This window comes from Zeus faber (genome assembly GCF_960531495.2).
Source record: "Zeus faber genome assembly, chromosome: 16".
NCBI lineage: Eukaryota > Metazoa > Chordata > Actinopteri > Zeiformes > Zeidae > Zeus > Zeus faber.
In genome coordinates, this window is record NC_137202.1 from 29,638,115 (window position 1) to 29,656,001 (window position 17,887).

At 47.5% G+C, this 17,887-nt stretch overlaps 1 protein-coding gene across 1 annotated transcript in view; it reads right to left on the minus strand.

Moving 5' to 3' along the window:
• The window catches only part of ninl (ninein-like), a 41,464-nt gene extending 25,659 nt beyond the window's left edge, over positions 1–15,805 (minus strand). The window contains exons 1-8 of the mRNA XM_080016495.1: positions 15,744–15,805; positions 12,879–13,108; positions 12,677–12,773; positions 8,287–8,480; positions 5,253–5,313; positions 4,863–4,957; positions 4,728–4,811; positions 4,495–4,650 (exon numbers count right to left, since the gene is read on the minus strand). Coding sequence (XP_079872621.1) covers positions 4,495–4,650; positions 4,728–4,811; positions 4,863–4,957; positions 5,253–5,313; positions 8,287–8,480; positions 12,677–12,773; positions 12,879–13,088 — 897 coding nt within the window. The 5' untranslated portion in view covers positions 13,089–13,108; positions 15,744–15,805. The remainder of the gene's footprint in view (positions 1–4,494; positions 4,651–4,727; positions 4,812–4,862; positions 4,958–5,252; positions 5,314–8,286; positions 8,481–12,676; positions 12,774–12,878; positions 13,109–15,743) is intronic.
• Between the last annotated feature and the right edge of the window lie 2,082 nt (positions 15,806–17,887).

A 17,887-nucleotide genomic window follows, 5' to 3' on the forward strand; every position in this document is an offset into this window, starting at 1 on the left:
GAAATGAGGTCTACATTACAAGTGAAATGTCAAACTGATTTCAACAAATAATAAAGCAAATCAAAACCCACATAGGGAAATGAACTGACCCCGTCATCCATATCAACAGTTTACCAACCACACTTATCTACACTGCTTTTTGGCGGGAAAGGTGGACCCTGCCACCAACACTGGAAACAGCATATAAAGGAGCACATGCATAACCCAAACATTGAATGGCCGTTTCCTAAAAATTGTATTATTCCTAAAAAATACATTTTTGTTTAATGAATATGTTTTACTAAATATTCTTATGGATTACCACTTTAAGGTTCTGGGGGTCTCAGGCTTAGTCTACATGATCCAGTGCCAGTTGAACTGGCCTCTTCTCTATCACAAGTTCCACTGTTATTGTCAATATTTACATGTTTATTTAACTGTTCAATGCTGGCTTCCTCAGTAATCCGTAAAAGTAACACAGTAAAACTGTGGTTGACCACACAGAGCTATACGGTGTAAATGTAAAGTATATTAGACTAAAACTCTACTTTTCAAATAAAGCCCCCCACAAAAACGACTATGAAACACGTCAGCAGGTGATGGAGGGTCACCTGGGGGCAGTGAGGAGCTCCAGTGTCGGCCAGGGCCCAGGCCAGCAGACCACAGCTGGCCCTCAGCCTCGACGTAGAGTACATCCTACCTGCTGCTCCGCAACACAGCAGCACCAAGCAGGAAGACAGGCCTGAATAAGCCCCGCCCACCACATGTGCTCAATGACTTGATTGACAGCTACCATGAACTCTCCTGATTGGCCAGCTTCCAAAAATGGAGCCCTGTTTACTTGTGTTTTTACACGTATCCGGTCAAGAAACTGCTTTTTTTCCTGGTGTGAGATCCATTCACGAACACTCTCCAGCATGGGGGAACATAATCACCGTCAATGAAGAAATAAACACCAAAATTCTGAATGGAATATGGATACAATTATTATTATTATTATCATTATTATTATTATTATTATTATTAACTGGACCACGAAGTAGACTCTTCTTTTATCACATTGCACTTTTAATAAAAGATTCTAACATTTTATCAAAATTGTATTTGCATGTTGGTTTACGTTACATTATGCCTTTAAATTACACCTCACAGAGAACCAATCACGGACCTTGTAACCTTAACAGAAAAAAAAGTTTGTTGCCATGGCGATTTTGTGAGATTAACGGCCTTGACCTGTGGATTATGGATCAGGATTAGGAATGTATGTGATGGGTCCCTTTCCAAAACAGGGTCGCGGGTCAATATTGAGTCAACCATGGGCGCACATCCCCACATCTTCAAAATTCAAATATACATGTGACAGCGACTGGTGCTTTGGGTCACAAGGAGGCCTTGAGATCATTTTCGTTTTTTACGATAGATTATGAAAGTGCAGATTTTAAGCTTTCAGACATGAAAATATTTGAAGAAGATGTGCTTATTTGAATGTTGAAGGACCACCTCATCCTCCTCTAAGATCCTGGAGTTCTTCACACTTCACAGGCAGGTAACGAGCGGGAACGACATCTGTTAACTCCGCCCCCAGCCACTCCCCCACTGGACGACCTGTCACTGTCAGTGGGTTAAAGTATGTAGTAGTATAAGAAAATAACACAAGAAAACATATAATACTCTTCCTAAGTATCTTATTTATTTATTTTTCATTAATATTTATTTAAATCATTTATTTATGAAAATACTGGAAAATGCATAATTCTAGTAAATTCTATAATTTTAAATTTAAATTATTTTTTTTCATTCTTAGTTTATTCTCACTATAGTAACATGACCCCTCTAATATTCTGGAACTTCTAAACATTCCCATTTCCTGCCTTTATTGTTTTACAACAATGATCGTTTTAAGAAAGTGGCATTTTTTTCAGACCTTTCACATTTCGAACCTATCACCAGTGCATTCTGGGAATTGGTGTTTTCTGGGCGCCACCCGGTGTTGTGAGAAAAAAGTGAGAGTCTCTCCTCAAAGTCCAAAACAAGACGGAGATGATGTGACTTCACCCAGAAGTACTTTTCAAAATCTGTTTTCCTTTTGCCATTCGTTTTTATTTTCGGTTTCACGTTGTGACTGGAAGGACGACCCTGATCTGCACGTGTGCGTCAGAGGAACCGGAAGAAACGTCAGAGGAACCGGAACAAGCATCAGAGGAACCGGAACAAGCGTCAGAGGAACCATGACAAGCGTCAGAGGAACCGGAACAAGCGTCAGAGGAACCGGAAGAAACGCCAGAGGAACCGGAACAAGCGTCAGAGGAACCGGAACAAGCGTCAGAGGAACCATGACAAGCGTCAGAGGAACCGGAACAAGCGTCAGAGGAACCGGAACAAGCGTCAGAGGAACCAGAACAAGCGTCAGAGGAACCATGACAAGCGTCAGAGGAACCATGACAAGCGTCAGAGGAACCATGACAAGCGTCAGAGGAACCGGAACAAGCGTCAGAGGAACCGGAACAAGCGTCAGAGGAACCATGACAAGCGTCAGAGGAACCGGAACAAGCGTCAGAGGAACCATGACAAGCGTCAGAGGAACCGGAACAAGCGTCAGAGGAACCGGAACAAGCGTCAGAGGAACCATGACAAGCGTCAGAGGAACCGGAACAAGCGTCAGAGGAACCGGAACAAGCGTCAGAGGAACCATGACAAGCGTCAGAGGAACCATGACAAGCGTCAGAGGAACCATGACAAGCGTCAGAGGAACCGGAACAAGCGTCAGAGGAACCGGAACAAGCGTCAGAGGAACCATGACAAGCGTCAGAGGAACCATGACAAGCGTCAGAGGAACCGGAACAAGCGTCAGAGGAACCGGAACAAGCGTCAGAGGAACCATGACAAGCGTCAGAGGAACCATGACAAGCGTCAGAGGAACCGGAACAAGCGTCAGAGGAACCGGAACAAGCGTCAGAGGAACCATGACAAGCGTCAGAGGAACCATGACAAGCGTCAGAGGAACCGGAACAAGCGTCAGAGGAACCGGAACAAGCGTCAGAGGAACCATGACAAGCGTCAGAGGAACCAGAACAAGCGTCAGAGGAACCGGAACAAGCGTCAGAGGAACCGGAACAAGCGTCAGAGGAACCATGACAAGCGTCAGAGGAACCATGACAAGCGTCAGAGGAACCGGAACAAGCGTCAGAGGAACCATGACAAGCGTCAGAGGAACCGGAACAAGCGTCAGAGGAACCATGACAAGCGTCAGAGGAACCAGAAGAAGCCTTCGTGCCGTTGTTGCAACTTCAACAACGGGTGAGTACCTCCGAAACTTTCATTCATCATAGATGGAAAACAAGCGCGTGTCTGCTGACAATGGCGCTGTTTTGCGTTTTGTTCATGGGAGGAACAACAGCCAGTGAAACCAAAGATGCAAAATCCATCAGCACGCCACACAATGCCCCGCCCCCGACCGGGACACAGAGACGAGTATTTCTTGATCCTAAAACTGTTGTTTGTTGTGTTGAGTGGGTTCTTCAACTTTTAAACTTTGGTAATATGAAAAAAAAAATAAGAACACATTAAAAAAATAATAAAAACACCTAAAACAAAAAATAAAACTTTCGGGTTGATTTTGCAGGACTCTGTCGTTGCCGACTTGCTCCCCTTGTCACCAGACGGCGTCACATATTGACACTTTGAAGTGAACCAAATTTCTGGTGCGGTACTTTTATTTTGAAAACACTTCAACCTTTTCCAGCAGCGGCTTGTTGCTGCCGTGACATCACAAGCATCCTGCCGGTCGCACAAAAACACCGTTCAATTAAATCGCCAACATACAACCGCTGTTTTCCAGATCAAATTAAATCAAAAGCAAATCTCCTCAGATCGTCCCTTCCTGGCTCTGAGGATCCTGTGGCTTCCTCGAGACGGAGAGGACCACGATAAGACCCTCATCCCCTGGGGTCGACCTCTTTTTGTTATCAACAGAGCCGCGGTCACAGCAACACAGCGGTGAGACTGAGCTCGGTTCAATCAGCGGGGTGATCAACGGGAGGCAGACAGATCAATACGGCACCAACAGGCTGTGCGCCACATCTCTGCCGAGCGGACGTGGGGGATCGAACCCTCAATGCACCTCGGTCACGTAGCCAGGACTAAAAATACACCTGAAAATGAAAATATTTAAATCTACATCAAAGTCCAGTTTATTTGAAATAGTGGAAACACGGTTCTGTCTGTCACACGTCACAGAAACACATAGAAATCAACGGCATCCTCGGGTCTGAACCTCCACCCGGGCTCCCAGAAACACCACAAAGCCAACTTCATGTCCTGCTTTACCCCCATCTTCCTCCAAACTCTAGAGGTGGGGCTACTAATTGGACATCAAGCATTAGCAACACCATGGCAACCGGCGATAAACAAAGCTGATTAATTCTCACCAACACTAGAACCTAGCATCAGTAATGGAGAGTGAAAGTGAACATGGCGTCCGCGTAGTGTGTGTGTGTGTGTGTGTTTGTGTCTAACCTTGTGTGGCTGCGGGTTGGAGGGCCGTACGGGTGTGGAGGAGTAGGTGGGGGCGGGGCCAGGAAGCTCCTCCCCACACAGGACCTTCTGGAAGTCCCTGAGACAGACCCTGCCGTCCAGCTCGGCGTCCAGCTTCATGTAGAGGACGTCCAGCTCCTGAGAAGGAAGCAAATGAACATGTTGACCATCTCAATGAATCCAGGCCTCGCTTCAGCGTCACACGGTGCCCCTACCTCTGTGCTGAGCTGTGGGATTCCCAGGTGGTCACACACCACAGACACCTCCTCCCTGCTGAGGAAGCCCTCTCCTCCTCCCACCTCCTCTCCTCCTTGCACCACCTCCTCCTCCTCCTCTCCTCCTCCTCGCACCACCTCGCCTCCGCCCTTCAGCCCTGGTCCACTGTCCTCCCCAGCACGGACCGGAGAGCAGCGCTGGCCGGCTGGCTGCCACGCGTGGAGCTGGCCTGACACACACACACACGCACACACAGACAGACAGACAGACAGACAGACAGACAGACAGACAGACAGACAGACAGACAGACAGACAGACAGGCAGGCAGGCAGGCAGGCAGACAGACGTTATTACAGTTTACATTTGTAAATACAATTGTAATTGTATTTATGGATGGATGAATAGATATTTACATTATTTAATATCTGCTGTAGTTGTAGAGTATTACAGTTACATGAATAAACAACATCATTATGAGTACTCTGAGATATCGATTTAACCCTTGAGGCGCCAGGTCAGTTCACCTGTTTGAAACTCGGTCCGGAGGTTGATCTGGGCGTCCGCGTCCTCGTCCGACTTGAGGCTCTGCGGGAAAAGCAGGAAGTGACATCAGAGAAGGAGATCCACACGGATCCACGGGCGCGACACCAGAACACAGAAATATCACAAAGGGAAACCGGCGAAGAGCGCTGAGGTCACATCGGGGTCAATATGCAGTTCGGGAAATGGCCCTGGAGGGCGTGGCTGAAAAGGAGGACGTACGGTGTGGTCACATCCTCTTCCACTGACGTCGCAATGCATCATGGGATATGTTTACCAGCGTGGTGTGCAGTGTTTGCAGACTCCTTCACTGGATGTCGTGTGTGATCCTGGTAAACAGTGTGCTCTTACGGGATTTTGAGATTTGGATGCTGTGCAACGTTAATTTTAATTTGTTAAGAAAGGCGGGGGGGAAACAAAAACAGCTTTATTGTGGAATAAACAACACATATACACATATTTTAAAGTCCCTCGCGAGAAATCATTTGTGTAAAGTGACTTTTAACCCAAAGTTTTAGTGTCACTTGGTATACACTACAGGATGAAATCTAAACCCAAATTCCTTTCTCTTTCGTTTTTTTTCGTCTTTGTCTCCGCTGGAACCCACAGGAGCCACAGCAATGACTCATCTGAAAACACAGCTCGGCTGTGGACAGATAATCACCCAAAAATGAGCGGCACGTCAACGTTTCATCTCCCATCCAGCGCCGTTTGGCGGAGGTCCAGACGACGGCCGCCCGGCAAAGTGGGGCGGAGCTCCCCACTCAATGAGCTTCTGTTTAAATATTGAAGCAGCTTACGTAAGCGCTCATCACACGCTTTCACACTGGAACAAAGTCTCTCTCTCTCTCTCTCTCTCTCTCTCTCTCTCTCTCTCTCTCTCTCTCTCTCTCTCTCTCTCTCTCTCTCTCTCTCTCTCTCTCTCTCTCTCTCTCTCTCTCTCTCTCTCTCTCTCTCTCTCTCTCTCTCTCTCTCTCTCTCTCTCTCTCTCTCTCTCTCTCTCTCTCTCTCTGAGCTGAAAGCTCTTTATGTAACCACCAAACTGCTGGATTGGTTAACTAATGAAACAAGATTACTGCCGCTGGAGCAACAACGACACGCACGGAGCCAACTACAGCCAAAGAGAGAGAGACAGAGAGAGAGAGAGAGAGAAGTGAGGGGTTTATGCTGGAATGGGGAGGAGGGTGTTAGTGGTCCTCAGATTGGACAGGGTCTAATCTCCCGGCCATCAGAGCCCAGCCTGCGTTACATAAACTGTAAATATTTTCACCGGGGATGAGGGGGGGGCTGTCCTCACTGCCTAAAAACAAAGAACGACGCGGTGACATATGACAACGTGACATATGACAACGTACTGGACGAGAGCGAACGGGAAGATCCCCATTGGTGGATTCTGGACATGGAAGTGGGGATTCGCCAGTTTGGTTAACGCCATTTCTGATGCTGTGGGAGACGCCGTCTCCAGGCCTTTCCCGTCGGAAGCCGACGCTGCATCCTGTGCCTCTGCTGAGGAGTCGAACTGAAGTCAATGAAGGATGAATTAAAGACACTACAACTACTGTATAAAAAGACAAGTAGAAATCAGGACTGGAAGGGCTTCTGTCAGCTGATTTAATTCTGTATTTTTATTTGTTTATTGATGTGATTTTTTTGAGTGTAGCATTCAGCATTACAATTTATTCTTGAATTGGGAGTCAAAATGCAAAAAACTTTGATTTTGGATTGTTATCACTCATCAATAAGATATATTATTTATTTTTATATTACATATAACATTTTTTGAGTCAAATTAAAGCAGCAATGTATACCTTTTTTTGCCTTTACTTCTCATTATGAAGTTAATGTTGATTGCACAGTGTAATGGCTTTAGAATAATGTCACCATCGTTGTTTAGAGCTGGTTCCCTATCAGCCTCCCTATCACCGGGGCCACTGGGAACGAATCCCTGGGAAAATGATGGATTTACGGCGCCGCGTCACAGGAAGTGCCTCAACCAATGAGAAGTGTAAAGGTGAGAGTGCTTTTAATGCAGAAACACCGCAGCGCCACCGTTTGGCTGTATTTGTTTACGGGCCAATTCTGCCCATTCCAATATTGGCAGCGACGTTGAAAAGTTGTCCCTTTAATGTCCTGTGGAACGGAACCTGCTGCAGTGAGACAGTGGGTCAGCAGGGGGCGCTGCGGTCGTTCCACAGCTCCCAGGACAACCTTTCCAAAGTTTCTGTTTCTAGAAAAGCAGCCAAGGGAGAAGTTCACGATCCAACTACAGCAAATACCAGAAGTAACTTCTGGAGAGGGAGCGAGAGGGGGTGAGAAGGAAACGGGAGGAGCAAAACGGAGAGGTAGGGACAGAAAGAAAGAGGGAACGAGGGGAAAGAGAGAAAGAGAGACAGAGAGAAAAATAAACGAAACCAGAGAGGGAGAGAGAAAGTGGGGGGGTGGCAGAGGAAAGGGAGACAAGGGTAGAAAAAGAGAGAGAGATAGAAAGAATGCAAGAGAGTGGGGGGGGGTGAGAAAATAACAGAGGGAGAGAGAAAGCGAGGGGGTGTGTTAACAAACAGAGGTAGAGCGAGAGAGAAGTAAAGAGGAGAGAGCCTGGTATCTTTGACCAGCAGCCAAAACCAACACAGAGCGCTGGTGTGTGTGTGTGTGTGTGTGTGTGTGTGTGTGTGTGTGTGTGTGTTCATACAGGGGTGGGCTGCAAGAAGCCACATTCCACACAACCCCACTTCCTGTCAGCTCCACCCTGCCTCCACCAGGCTGGGCGGCTGCTGCCTTCACAGCAGGTTCAGGACACCTGACACCAACCGCACTGTGGGGGGGGGGGGGGGGGGGGTTCAGGTAAAGACCCAAAATAATGTCTCCCACACAGAAAGTTTGCTGCTTTGCTACGTGCACAACGCAGTTTTGTGACAGCAAACATGTCCCAGAATGCAATTTCAGGCGCTGCATCACACTCACACACACACACACACACACACACACACGCACGCACACGCACACTCACGAGGGCTTTACCTCTACGCTCTCCAGGGAGGTGGACCGGGGCAGCTTGGGTTTTCGCACAGCGCTTGGCGAGGAGTCGCTCTGCCGGACGGTGAAGGACTCGGAGTCGCAGCCGAGCTGCAGCTCTGGAGGGTTGTCGGGTCGAGAGCGGCGACCGTAGCGCTTGGTTCCATTCACAAACTTGGGCTTCACCTCCTCCGGAACAACTAGAGGACGAGAGATGTGGGTTAATATATAGAAGCTCCTAACCCTGGTGCTGTTAGTGCCTTGCTCTACCCACTGAGACACACGGGGAACAGAACTCCCAACCCCGGCAGGAAATCTCTCTCATCTCATTGAAATTGACGACCAGTGTCCCGTCACTCCCAATTTCACTTCCTTCTGTTTCCTTAAACTCTAAATTCCGAGCATTTTCCGAGCCCTGACACGTCTTTCCACAACGACGGCCCTCGCTCTGCCCACCGAGCTACAAAGGGAATAGAACCACTAACCAGTGCCATTCCCGAGGCGGAGGAGTCTCATGAGAAGTCGAAAGCTACAAAGACCTTTTCAAATCTTCCCCAGTTACATTTTCGGGCAATTTTGGTTTGGCAAACTCCGCTCTGCCCCCGCCAGCACATTCAAACGCCACACACAAGCTGTTTGTTTGCAGGCCGGTGGTGCGCATGGCAGCACGACTCAGAGTCTGAGCAGTACAGCCCGGCAGGTCCCTAGTTTTGGTATTTTTAGAGCCATAGGTGGAGCTGAGCCCAGATGGATGGTGCTCTACGTTCTGCCCACAATTGCAGGCAGACATGGCAGTAAATGTAGGGCAGCATGAAGCTGCAGAGCCACTTGGGAGAGTCTGGCGGCGGGTGGAGCAGCACGGCGTGGATGCTAATTAGAGGTTAGCCAAGAACGCTATCACTCAGTCAACCCGGCACACAGGACTCATCTGGGAATGGTGTCACTGGTCTAACTGGGTTCAGAATGCAGCTCCAGATTCCTAAATGGGTTTTGACCACAGCCTTCCTTCTGGAATGTTAGGAATTAGAGCCAGCAATATGTTAGAGTTAACTGTCATGGTAATGAAGGAATTTTATACAATCTATACACATATATCATATATATTATGTTTAACTTCCAACGCAGGAAATCTTACTTCAAATCCTCCCTCAATACAAAAATGCAACTGTGAACACATGGAACTACAAGCACTGTATTTACACCTGTACACCTACTTATTCATGCAATTATCTAATCGGCCAATCGTGTGGCAGCAAGTGCAATGCATCACCTGCAGATACGTGTCAGCAGCTTCAGTGCATGTTCAACCATCAGAATGGGGAAACAATGTGATCTCAGTGTTTTCGACGGTGGCATGATGGTTGGTGCCAGACGGGCTGGTTTGAGTGTTTCTCTAACTGCTGATCTCCTGGGATTTTCACGCACAACAGTCTCTAGATTTGACTCAGAATGGTGCGAAAAACCAAAAACATCCAGTGAGCGGCAGTTCTGTGGGCGGAAACGCCTTGTTGATGAGGGAGGTCAATGGAGAACGGCCAGACTGGTGGAGCTGACTACAGTAACTCAGATGACCACTCACAATGTGGTGAGCTGGACAACATGTCAGGATGCACAACACGTGGAGCCTCCAGGTTGATGGACTACAACAGAAGCAGACCACGTTGGGTTCCACCTCTGTCAGCCAGGAACAGAAAGCTGAGGCTGCAGTGGGCACAGACTCACCACAATTGGACAGTTGAAGACTGGAACGTAGCCTGGTCTGATCAATCTCCATTTCTGCTGAGGTGCACAGTTGGTAAGGTCACAATTTGGCGCCAACAGCATGAATCCATGGACCCAACCTGCCTTGTGTCAACTGTCCAGGCCATGTTCTAACGTCTACTTCCAGCACGATGATGCACCGTGTCACCAAGAAAAAGTCGTCTCAAACCGTTTCATGAACGTGACGATGAGTTCAGCGTTGTTCAGTTTCCTTCCAAGTCAGAGGATCTGAATCCAGCGGAACCCCTTTGGGATGTGATAGAACGGGAGATTGGCAGCATCAATGTGCAGCTGACAAATCTGCAGGAAATGTGTGATGCCATCAAGTCAACATGGAGCAGAATGTCAAAGGGATGTTTCCAACATCTGGGAATCCATGTCAAGAACAATCGAAGCTGTTTTTAGAGCAAAGTGAGGCCCCGCCCAGTATTACTATAGTGTTGAAGTTCTCAGTGACTGTATTGGTAATTGTGGTGGACAAAGGGGCGTGGTCAAGCACCGGCTGCGGATGACAGCACGGTTCCCTTTCCCGCGGCCACCAAGCTGCCTCCAGTCGGAGCCATCAGTGCCCACGCGGCGCTGATGGCTCTGACTGGAGGCAGGGACTTTTCTGGATGTTTGTCTGTCTTGCAGGGGCTCTTCAGCGACCCAGCGGCGGAACGCCATTCCTCCTGCGCTCGGAGCATCATTATCATCCACATTATTATACCAATCATCCTTTGTTATAAACACTTGTGGCCAGCGTACCTTACTGTGGAAGTTGATAATAAAAACTCTCTCGCCAGAAAGACTCCGTCTCCCTCCCTTAACCCTTACCTGTGGGCAGAGACCCCCGCAGTGATCGATTACGATCACTCAAACCCGTCACATCTTACACGACAAATGTTTTCATAGTAGCGGGAGAACAAGGGTTGCAGGTTGTTGCAGTTGGAAGGAGCTGCTCTCGCTACACATTTGGGTTTCACGACAAGAGAAGTTAGGCTAGAATGCGTCCTGGAGGTTCACCAGATACTGTGCGTTGTGTGTACCATGTAGGATGTAAAATGCCGCCGGTGACCCGGGTTCAGTGTAACCTGCGGCCAAATGCTGCAAGTCTCTCTCTCTCTCTCTTTACGGCTATATCTCCTGTCTCCCTCTGTTGAGATCTCTAATTAAGGCAAAATCCCCTCAAAAGACTCAACTTACGCTGAATATTTTGACTGATTATCGCCCAGAACTATAAGGAATACACTCGGACTCTAAAAACCCTTTCACAGGAATTTAAATCGTGCGGACCAAACTGGATTTGAAGGTAATTATAAAGTCATGTGTGGATGGAAAGCGCATGCATGTGACTTAACAGAGATCTGAAGGTCGGCTCCACTCTCACACACTATATTGTACAATAACAAACTCCCACATATGACATTTTCACACGTACACAGGTATTTGAATATCCCTAATAAGACAATCTGACACTGAGAGCGATATGGAGCATGGACATGAAGGGAAGACACGTGACACCGCAGACGAAGGTTAGACGTCTCTCCTGGAGAATCACAGATATGTCAATCATCATGTTTAATGAGCCCAAAATAAGTGTTCAAGGTGATACTGTTCAGTAAAAGGAACGGGTCACATCGCTGCTTGGTATCAGGAGATACTTTAGGACTCAGAATCAACGCTCGGCCGTATGGCTAAATATGGTTTATACCAAAATAAGTCTTAATGCATTCCAAAGCTTTTCCTTTTTGAAGACGTTAAACTAAAATAAAACTATTTTAAATTAAATTTATCTGAAAAAAGTCTCGCTGAACAGGGGTATGCACATCAGGTAGTTGGTCTGAGACACAAACAGACCACTAGAAATTAAGTAAAATAAGTTTAAATACATAAAAGTTAGACAGGTCTTGGACGCCACTAATAACTGTAGTTATCACCCTTCGATATTGACACTGTGGGGCAAATACAACTGCAACCCAGGGTCAGTCTGATCAAAGCTTGGAGTGATAAACTGTGTGTTTGCATATGAAGTCCCAGTCGACACACACACACACACACACACACACACACACACACACACACACACACACACACACACACACACACACACACACACACACACACACACACACACACCTCATCAACACCCATTTAACCATTAAATCCACTCATCCTACTGCAGACACTTCATTTCAAATGTTCATCTGCTGGATGTAAACACCGCCAACGTGTGTTTACATCCAGTTTAACGCACGGCACTAGAAAAAGCAGAGAACTGTACAAAGAGCTTGATGGAGATTTACTGTGTGAGGTTGGCTAAGCAGCGCCCTGTGTTTGTAAGTCCTGCTGGTAGGAAGCACAAGACGTAACTCGCTTAATGCTCGCAAACCCGCTGCTTAGGCTCAGAAAGTGTTACAGATTTGAAAAAACAAATTGTTTTCAAAAGTTATGATACAATATATCATAGCCAGGTCTGTGATAAGCCCAGAGGGAGACAGACATGAAAACTATATCCATTACACCCACAGAGAAATTATTTACATCCATTTACAGAAGTCCTTAAACATATAAGGATGGCATCCGAAACTGTCAACACACAAGGGCTATTGACATGTCTTACTTCCTGGTTGGTGAAGCCCCGCCCCCCTCTCACCTGGCTCCAGGTAGCTGCTCTCCTCCTCCGAGGTGCTGAGGTCCAGAGAGCGGGACAGAACGGCCACGAACCCTTCTTTAAATTCCTCGAAGTTCACCTGCAAACACACAGGAGCGCGCACGGTGACCTGTGCCGCATGTGCACGTGTTAGGGTGTGTGTGTGTGTATGTGTGTGTGTGTGCGTTCATGTGTGTGTTCTCACCCTGCCGTAGTGCCCCGCCCCCAGCAGCGTCTCCAGCAGCACAGGCAGGTGTGCATCCAGATGCAGCTTGTGGCAGAGCGCCGTCAGCTCCTCCTGGTCCAGGAAGCCCGTTGCCGTGGTATCACAGCTGTCGAACTCCGCCCTCAGCTGGGTGACGTAGCGGCCCTGGTCCTGGTCCTGGTCCTGGTCCTGGTCCATGTCCATGTCCATGTCCAACCCTCCACAGTCACCTGGAGGGGAGGGTCCGGGGAGGGGTTAGGAGCACTCAAAAAGTCTATAAAGTTGAATTTTTATTGTATGTTTTTATTAGTATTTTTCATTGCTTGGCTCCATGGCTGATTCTCAGTTTCTTTGGTGAGTTGGTCTGAGGTTCATTTTGAAAGTGGAGATGGGTGATGTAGATATAATACTGATATTGTGATACCAGACGAAATATCACCGGGGATTTTTGTTAATCGGTCAATATCTACATCAAGATATAGATAAATGATTTCTGAACATCACCGATTGTTCAGATGTTTTTACAGATGTTTTGATCAATGGTCATAATATCCACATTGCTTATGATTGTTTATTCAAATATTTATTTGGTGTAAATATCTTCTAAAAAGCATCCCCAAAAATATCGTCAAATGATCAATAAGTCGGGGTAAATGTGCAAAAATATTGTGACATTTGATTTTGTCGATATGGCCCAGCTCTAATTTATTGGCTAATATGCTCCGTGCATTAAAGGTAAATACAAATATCCCCAACTAAATATTGTCAACATTGCTTGCAGGATAACTACATTTGAAGACACAATTTAAAAAAAAAATGTTGTTGTTGCCAATGTGTCGGTTCAGGTGTGTAGACACGCCGGCCCAGCACACAACCACAACAACCAGGCTGGACGTTGCCTTTCCAAACCCCCTCATCTGAGCCAGCCGCTGCTATCTGAGCACCAGATGCCTTTAGGGGGCCTGCAGGAGATCAACCTCCACTCAGACCCAGTGCACTTTGTATCGGTGGACCAGATTAAATTCCTCGCCACTGCTGTCACACAGGACCGTTGTGAGATTACAGGAACACTACCCTTCATCTGTCGTGGGTGTTTCCTTTTAACTCCTCGGGGCCGGACGTCTTTTTTTTTTCTCTTTGTCACGTTATTGACCCATGATCCTCAAAGTGTCCCCGGCCGGCGCAGTCGCGGTCAGTTCCCCCTGAGTAGGAGCGGCAGGTAAACAGATAAAAATGTCGGCGGGTATAAGTGTTTGATTTGCAGCGGAGTTCAGCGGCAGACACTTCTCCGCAGCTGGGAGCCTGGCGCTGCGTCCCGCTCAGCACTCTGCTGCCGCCGGCGACAACCATCTGCCTTCATCTGGTTACGTAAGAGGGACCGCTGTTGTCTCTGCGCTGTTCTACAGTCCAGGAATGTCCGCCTCACATCCAGTCTTTCCACATGCACGCCTTCGTTTATTCCGGAGGAAGCCTGCTCGGAGGCAGCCGTCGAAGCGCTCCAGTGTTCTTTACAATATTCCTTGACAGATTTCATTTACTGGTTTGACGCGGTAAACGTGTCTGAGGGACGACCCGTCCGTGCCGTTGAGCCCGGGTCTGCGGTTGCATTTCCATAACGGTTGTTATTGTGTCCCGGTGGAATCAGTCCTGATTAGGTGCTAGTGCTCATCAACTCCCTATTGGGAGATTGATTGGGAAAGCGTGAATTTCTCGCCGTTGATTTATGGGATGTTTCCCTTCCTTCGCTTCCGTACAGTTGCATAGAGAAATGGCGTAAATACACAAAATGTACAAAAACTGAGAAAGGAAGGGAGAAAAAGAGGAGCCGGGGTTTCACACAAGATGGCCGCTAGATCTCCCGTGGCCGTTTTTCACCGAACAAGACTTTGAAGCATCTTTAACACAAACACATGGAGCGACGTTCACGCTCGACGCGAGGGATCCTCCAAATACGGCGTCTGGCTGCGGCCACGTGACGTCAGCTCCACAGCCCCGTTTGGATGTGAACGGTGGTGGAACAAGCAGAAGGTGGTAATATCGCAAAATAGTTACAGTATATCGCGATATTGTTGTCGTTAAGGCTGTATTACAGAAAGGTAACACAGAATATAAATCTGAGATATCTAGTGTCACATCACAATGTCAATATCATATTCTATTACAATTTTGTTTATGGTAATATTGCGATATAGTTACAGTATATTGTGATATTGTTGTCGTTAAGGCTGTATTACAGAAAGGAAACAGAATATAAATCGTACACAATACTTAGTGTCACATCACAACATCATATTGTATTACAATTTTGGTCATGGAGATTTTGCGATATATACAGTGACAGTATATTGTGATATCGTGGCCGTTAAGGCTGTTTAACAGACAGAAAACACAGATTTAAATCTTAGATATTTAGTGTCACATCACAATATCGATACCAGTTGTGGTCACGGTAATATCGCGATATCGTCGTCTCCAAGGCTGCATCGCAGTAAAGTGGAGTGAAGCCTCCAGCGCCACAGACTCTTCCATCAGCTCGAATGAAACTTTCAAATATTCGTTGTGTGTAGATATCACCGGCGACCATTTCCCAAAATATCACCAAACTATCGTCCGTCCGGCTTTTACAGCGGTTTCCATGGCGACAGCCGGAGCGCCGCTTTACGGCGGGCGGCGCGCGCTGCCGCCTCACCATGGGAACGGGTGCCGTGAGAACAAAAGGCTCGAGCGTCCGAAACGCGTGAAAGCTCCACGCACCGCGCCCCGCACCGCGCCCCGCACCGCGCCCCGCACCGCGCCCCGCACCGCGCTCCCCGAGCCCACGGAGCCGCCCGATGAGGAGGAAAGTACGACCGTGATGCCGCTTACCTCCCGGGGAAAAAGTTGAGCTCCGACTCGGACGCTTCACGGCTCCTCCATGAGTCCGTCCGTCCTCCCTCTTTGCCGGTGGCGTTTCCGCGGGGTGTCGGTGCGCGGTTTCCCCGCAGCGCGGGCAGAGGAAGTCCCGGAGGCTGGCACCGAGGAGCGGCAGTGCGGAGCGGGGGCGGGGAGCCCGGTCTGGTGCTCGTCCGACGAAGAGGAATGAGGGACGCGGCCGCGCGGCTCCCGGCCGCTGGGGGGCGTCGTTTGGTGCGGAACGCGGAGGGATGAGGGCGCAGGTCGGATGTGCCTCGTTGTTGTTTGTTCCTGTGTTTTGATTCAGAATGTGATGGAACAGTCACCGCAGGGTCCAAAACTGTAACTCATCAGCTCCTTACGCCAATATTTCGTCATATTTGCTTTCCATCCATTTATTGTGGTCGCCCTTGGAACAGAGTCGACGTGTCCGCTCTTACAAGGCCCTGACACTCACCTGCAGAGCTTTATTGAACGAACACGTCCTTGAGACGTGTCTTGAAGGTCATGGCCGTGAAGCCGCGCTGCGCGTCGTCGTCGTCGTCGTCGTCGTTGTTGTTGTAGTACCGCACCGCAGCTGTAGGCGGCGCCAGTGAAGCACAACAATGAACCTGAACGTAGGAACGAGTCACATGACGTCACTAAATCTACTGGATCCGTGTGGTGCCAAAATAACTGAAGAAATAAACAAGACAGAAAATAACAGAACGACACAACAAACACTTGTCGTGAGATCTTTGTTCGGAGCCGTTGAATGGAAAGACTTTGGGTCATGACGTTCAGCCTCCTTTGAGGGCTTTAAGACACTTCCAGACCAGGAGAAGACCTTCTCTTCTGGTGATGGAGAGACATTCATGTTGCTGACTTTCAATTCAAAAACCGTGATGCAGGTCTGTGGATTGTAGTATTTATTCATCTTGTTCCATTGATATTTAGGGTTATTTTAATGTATTTGTGGATTGTGACACAGAATTCCTCACATAGATAGATAGACAGATAGATAGACAGACAGATAGACAGACAGACAGATAGACAGATAGATAGATAGACAGACAGACAGACAGATAGATAGATAGACAGATAGACAGATAGATAGACAGACAGACAGATAGATAGATAGATAGATAGATAGACAGATGGACAGATGGACAGACACACAGACAGATGGACAGATAGATAGACAGACAGATAGATAGATAGATAGACAGATGGACAGACAGACAGATAGACAGATAGATAGACAGATAGATAGATAGACAGATGGACAGACAGACAGATAGACAGATAGGTAGATAGAGAGACGGACAGACAGATAGACAGACAGATAGATAGATAGATAGACAGATAGACAGATAGATAGATAGATAGATAGATAGATAGACAGATAGATAGATAGATAGATAGATAGATAGATAGATAGATAGATAGACAGATAGATAGATAGACAGATGGACAGACAGATAGACAGATAGATAGATAGATAGACAGATAGACAGATAGATAGATAGATAGATAGATAGACAGACAGATAGATAGACAGATAGATAGACAGATAGATAGATAGATAGATAGATAGACAGATAGATAGATAGATAGATAGATAGATGGATAGACAGATAGATAGATAGATAGATAGATAGATAGATAGACAGATAGATAGATAGATAGATAGATAGATAGATAGACAGACAGATAGATAGATAGACAGATAGATAGACAGACAGACAGACAGACAGACAGACGTCTTCAATTTCTTTTGAATAATTCATGTTGTCATGTAGAATGTTTGCGTTGATCTCTAATGCGCCGTTCCGGATAAGCCCCGCCTCCTCCGCGCCAGCCAACGCTCTGATTGGCGGATACGGCAGTGTGGGCGCGGCCTCGTGGCTGCGCCAGTTCCGCTTTTAAAAGGTACACACAGGAGGCGCGTGCGTCACGTCACGGCAGCGTCCTTCTCGTTCACCTGCGGTTCGTTCACCTGAGGTTCGTTCACCTGCGGTTCGTTCACCTGCGGTTCGTACGTCTCCGCCGCCGCCCGCGTTGCTTGTCACGTGGTGCGGTAGTAGTTCGGTACATTTTTCCATCATCATGAAAATATAAATGTATATAGATAGATA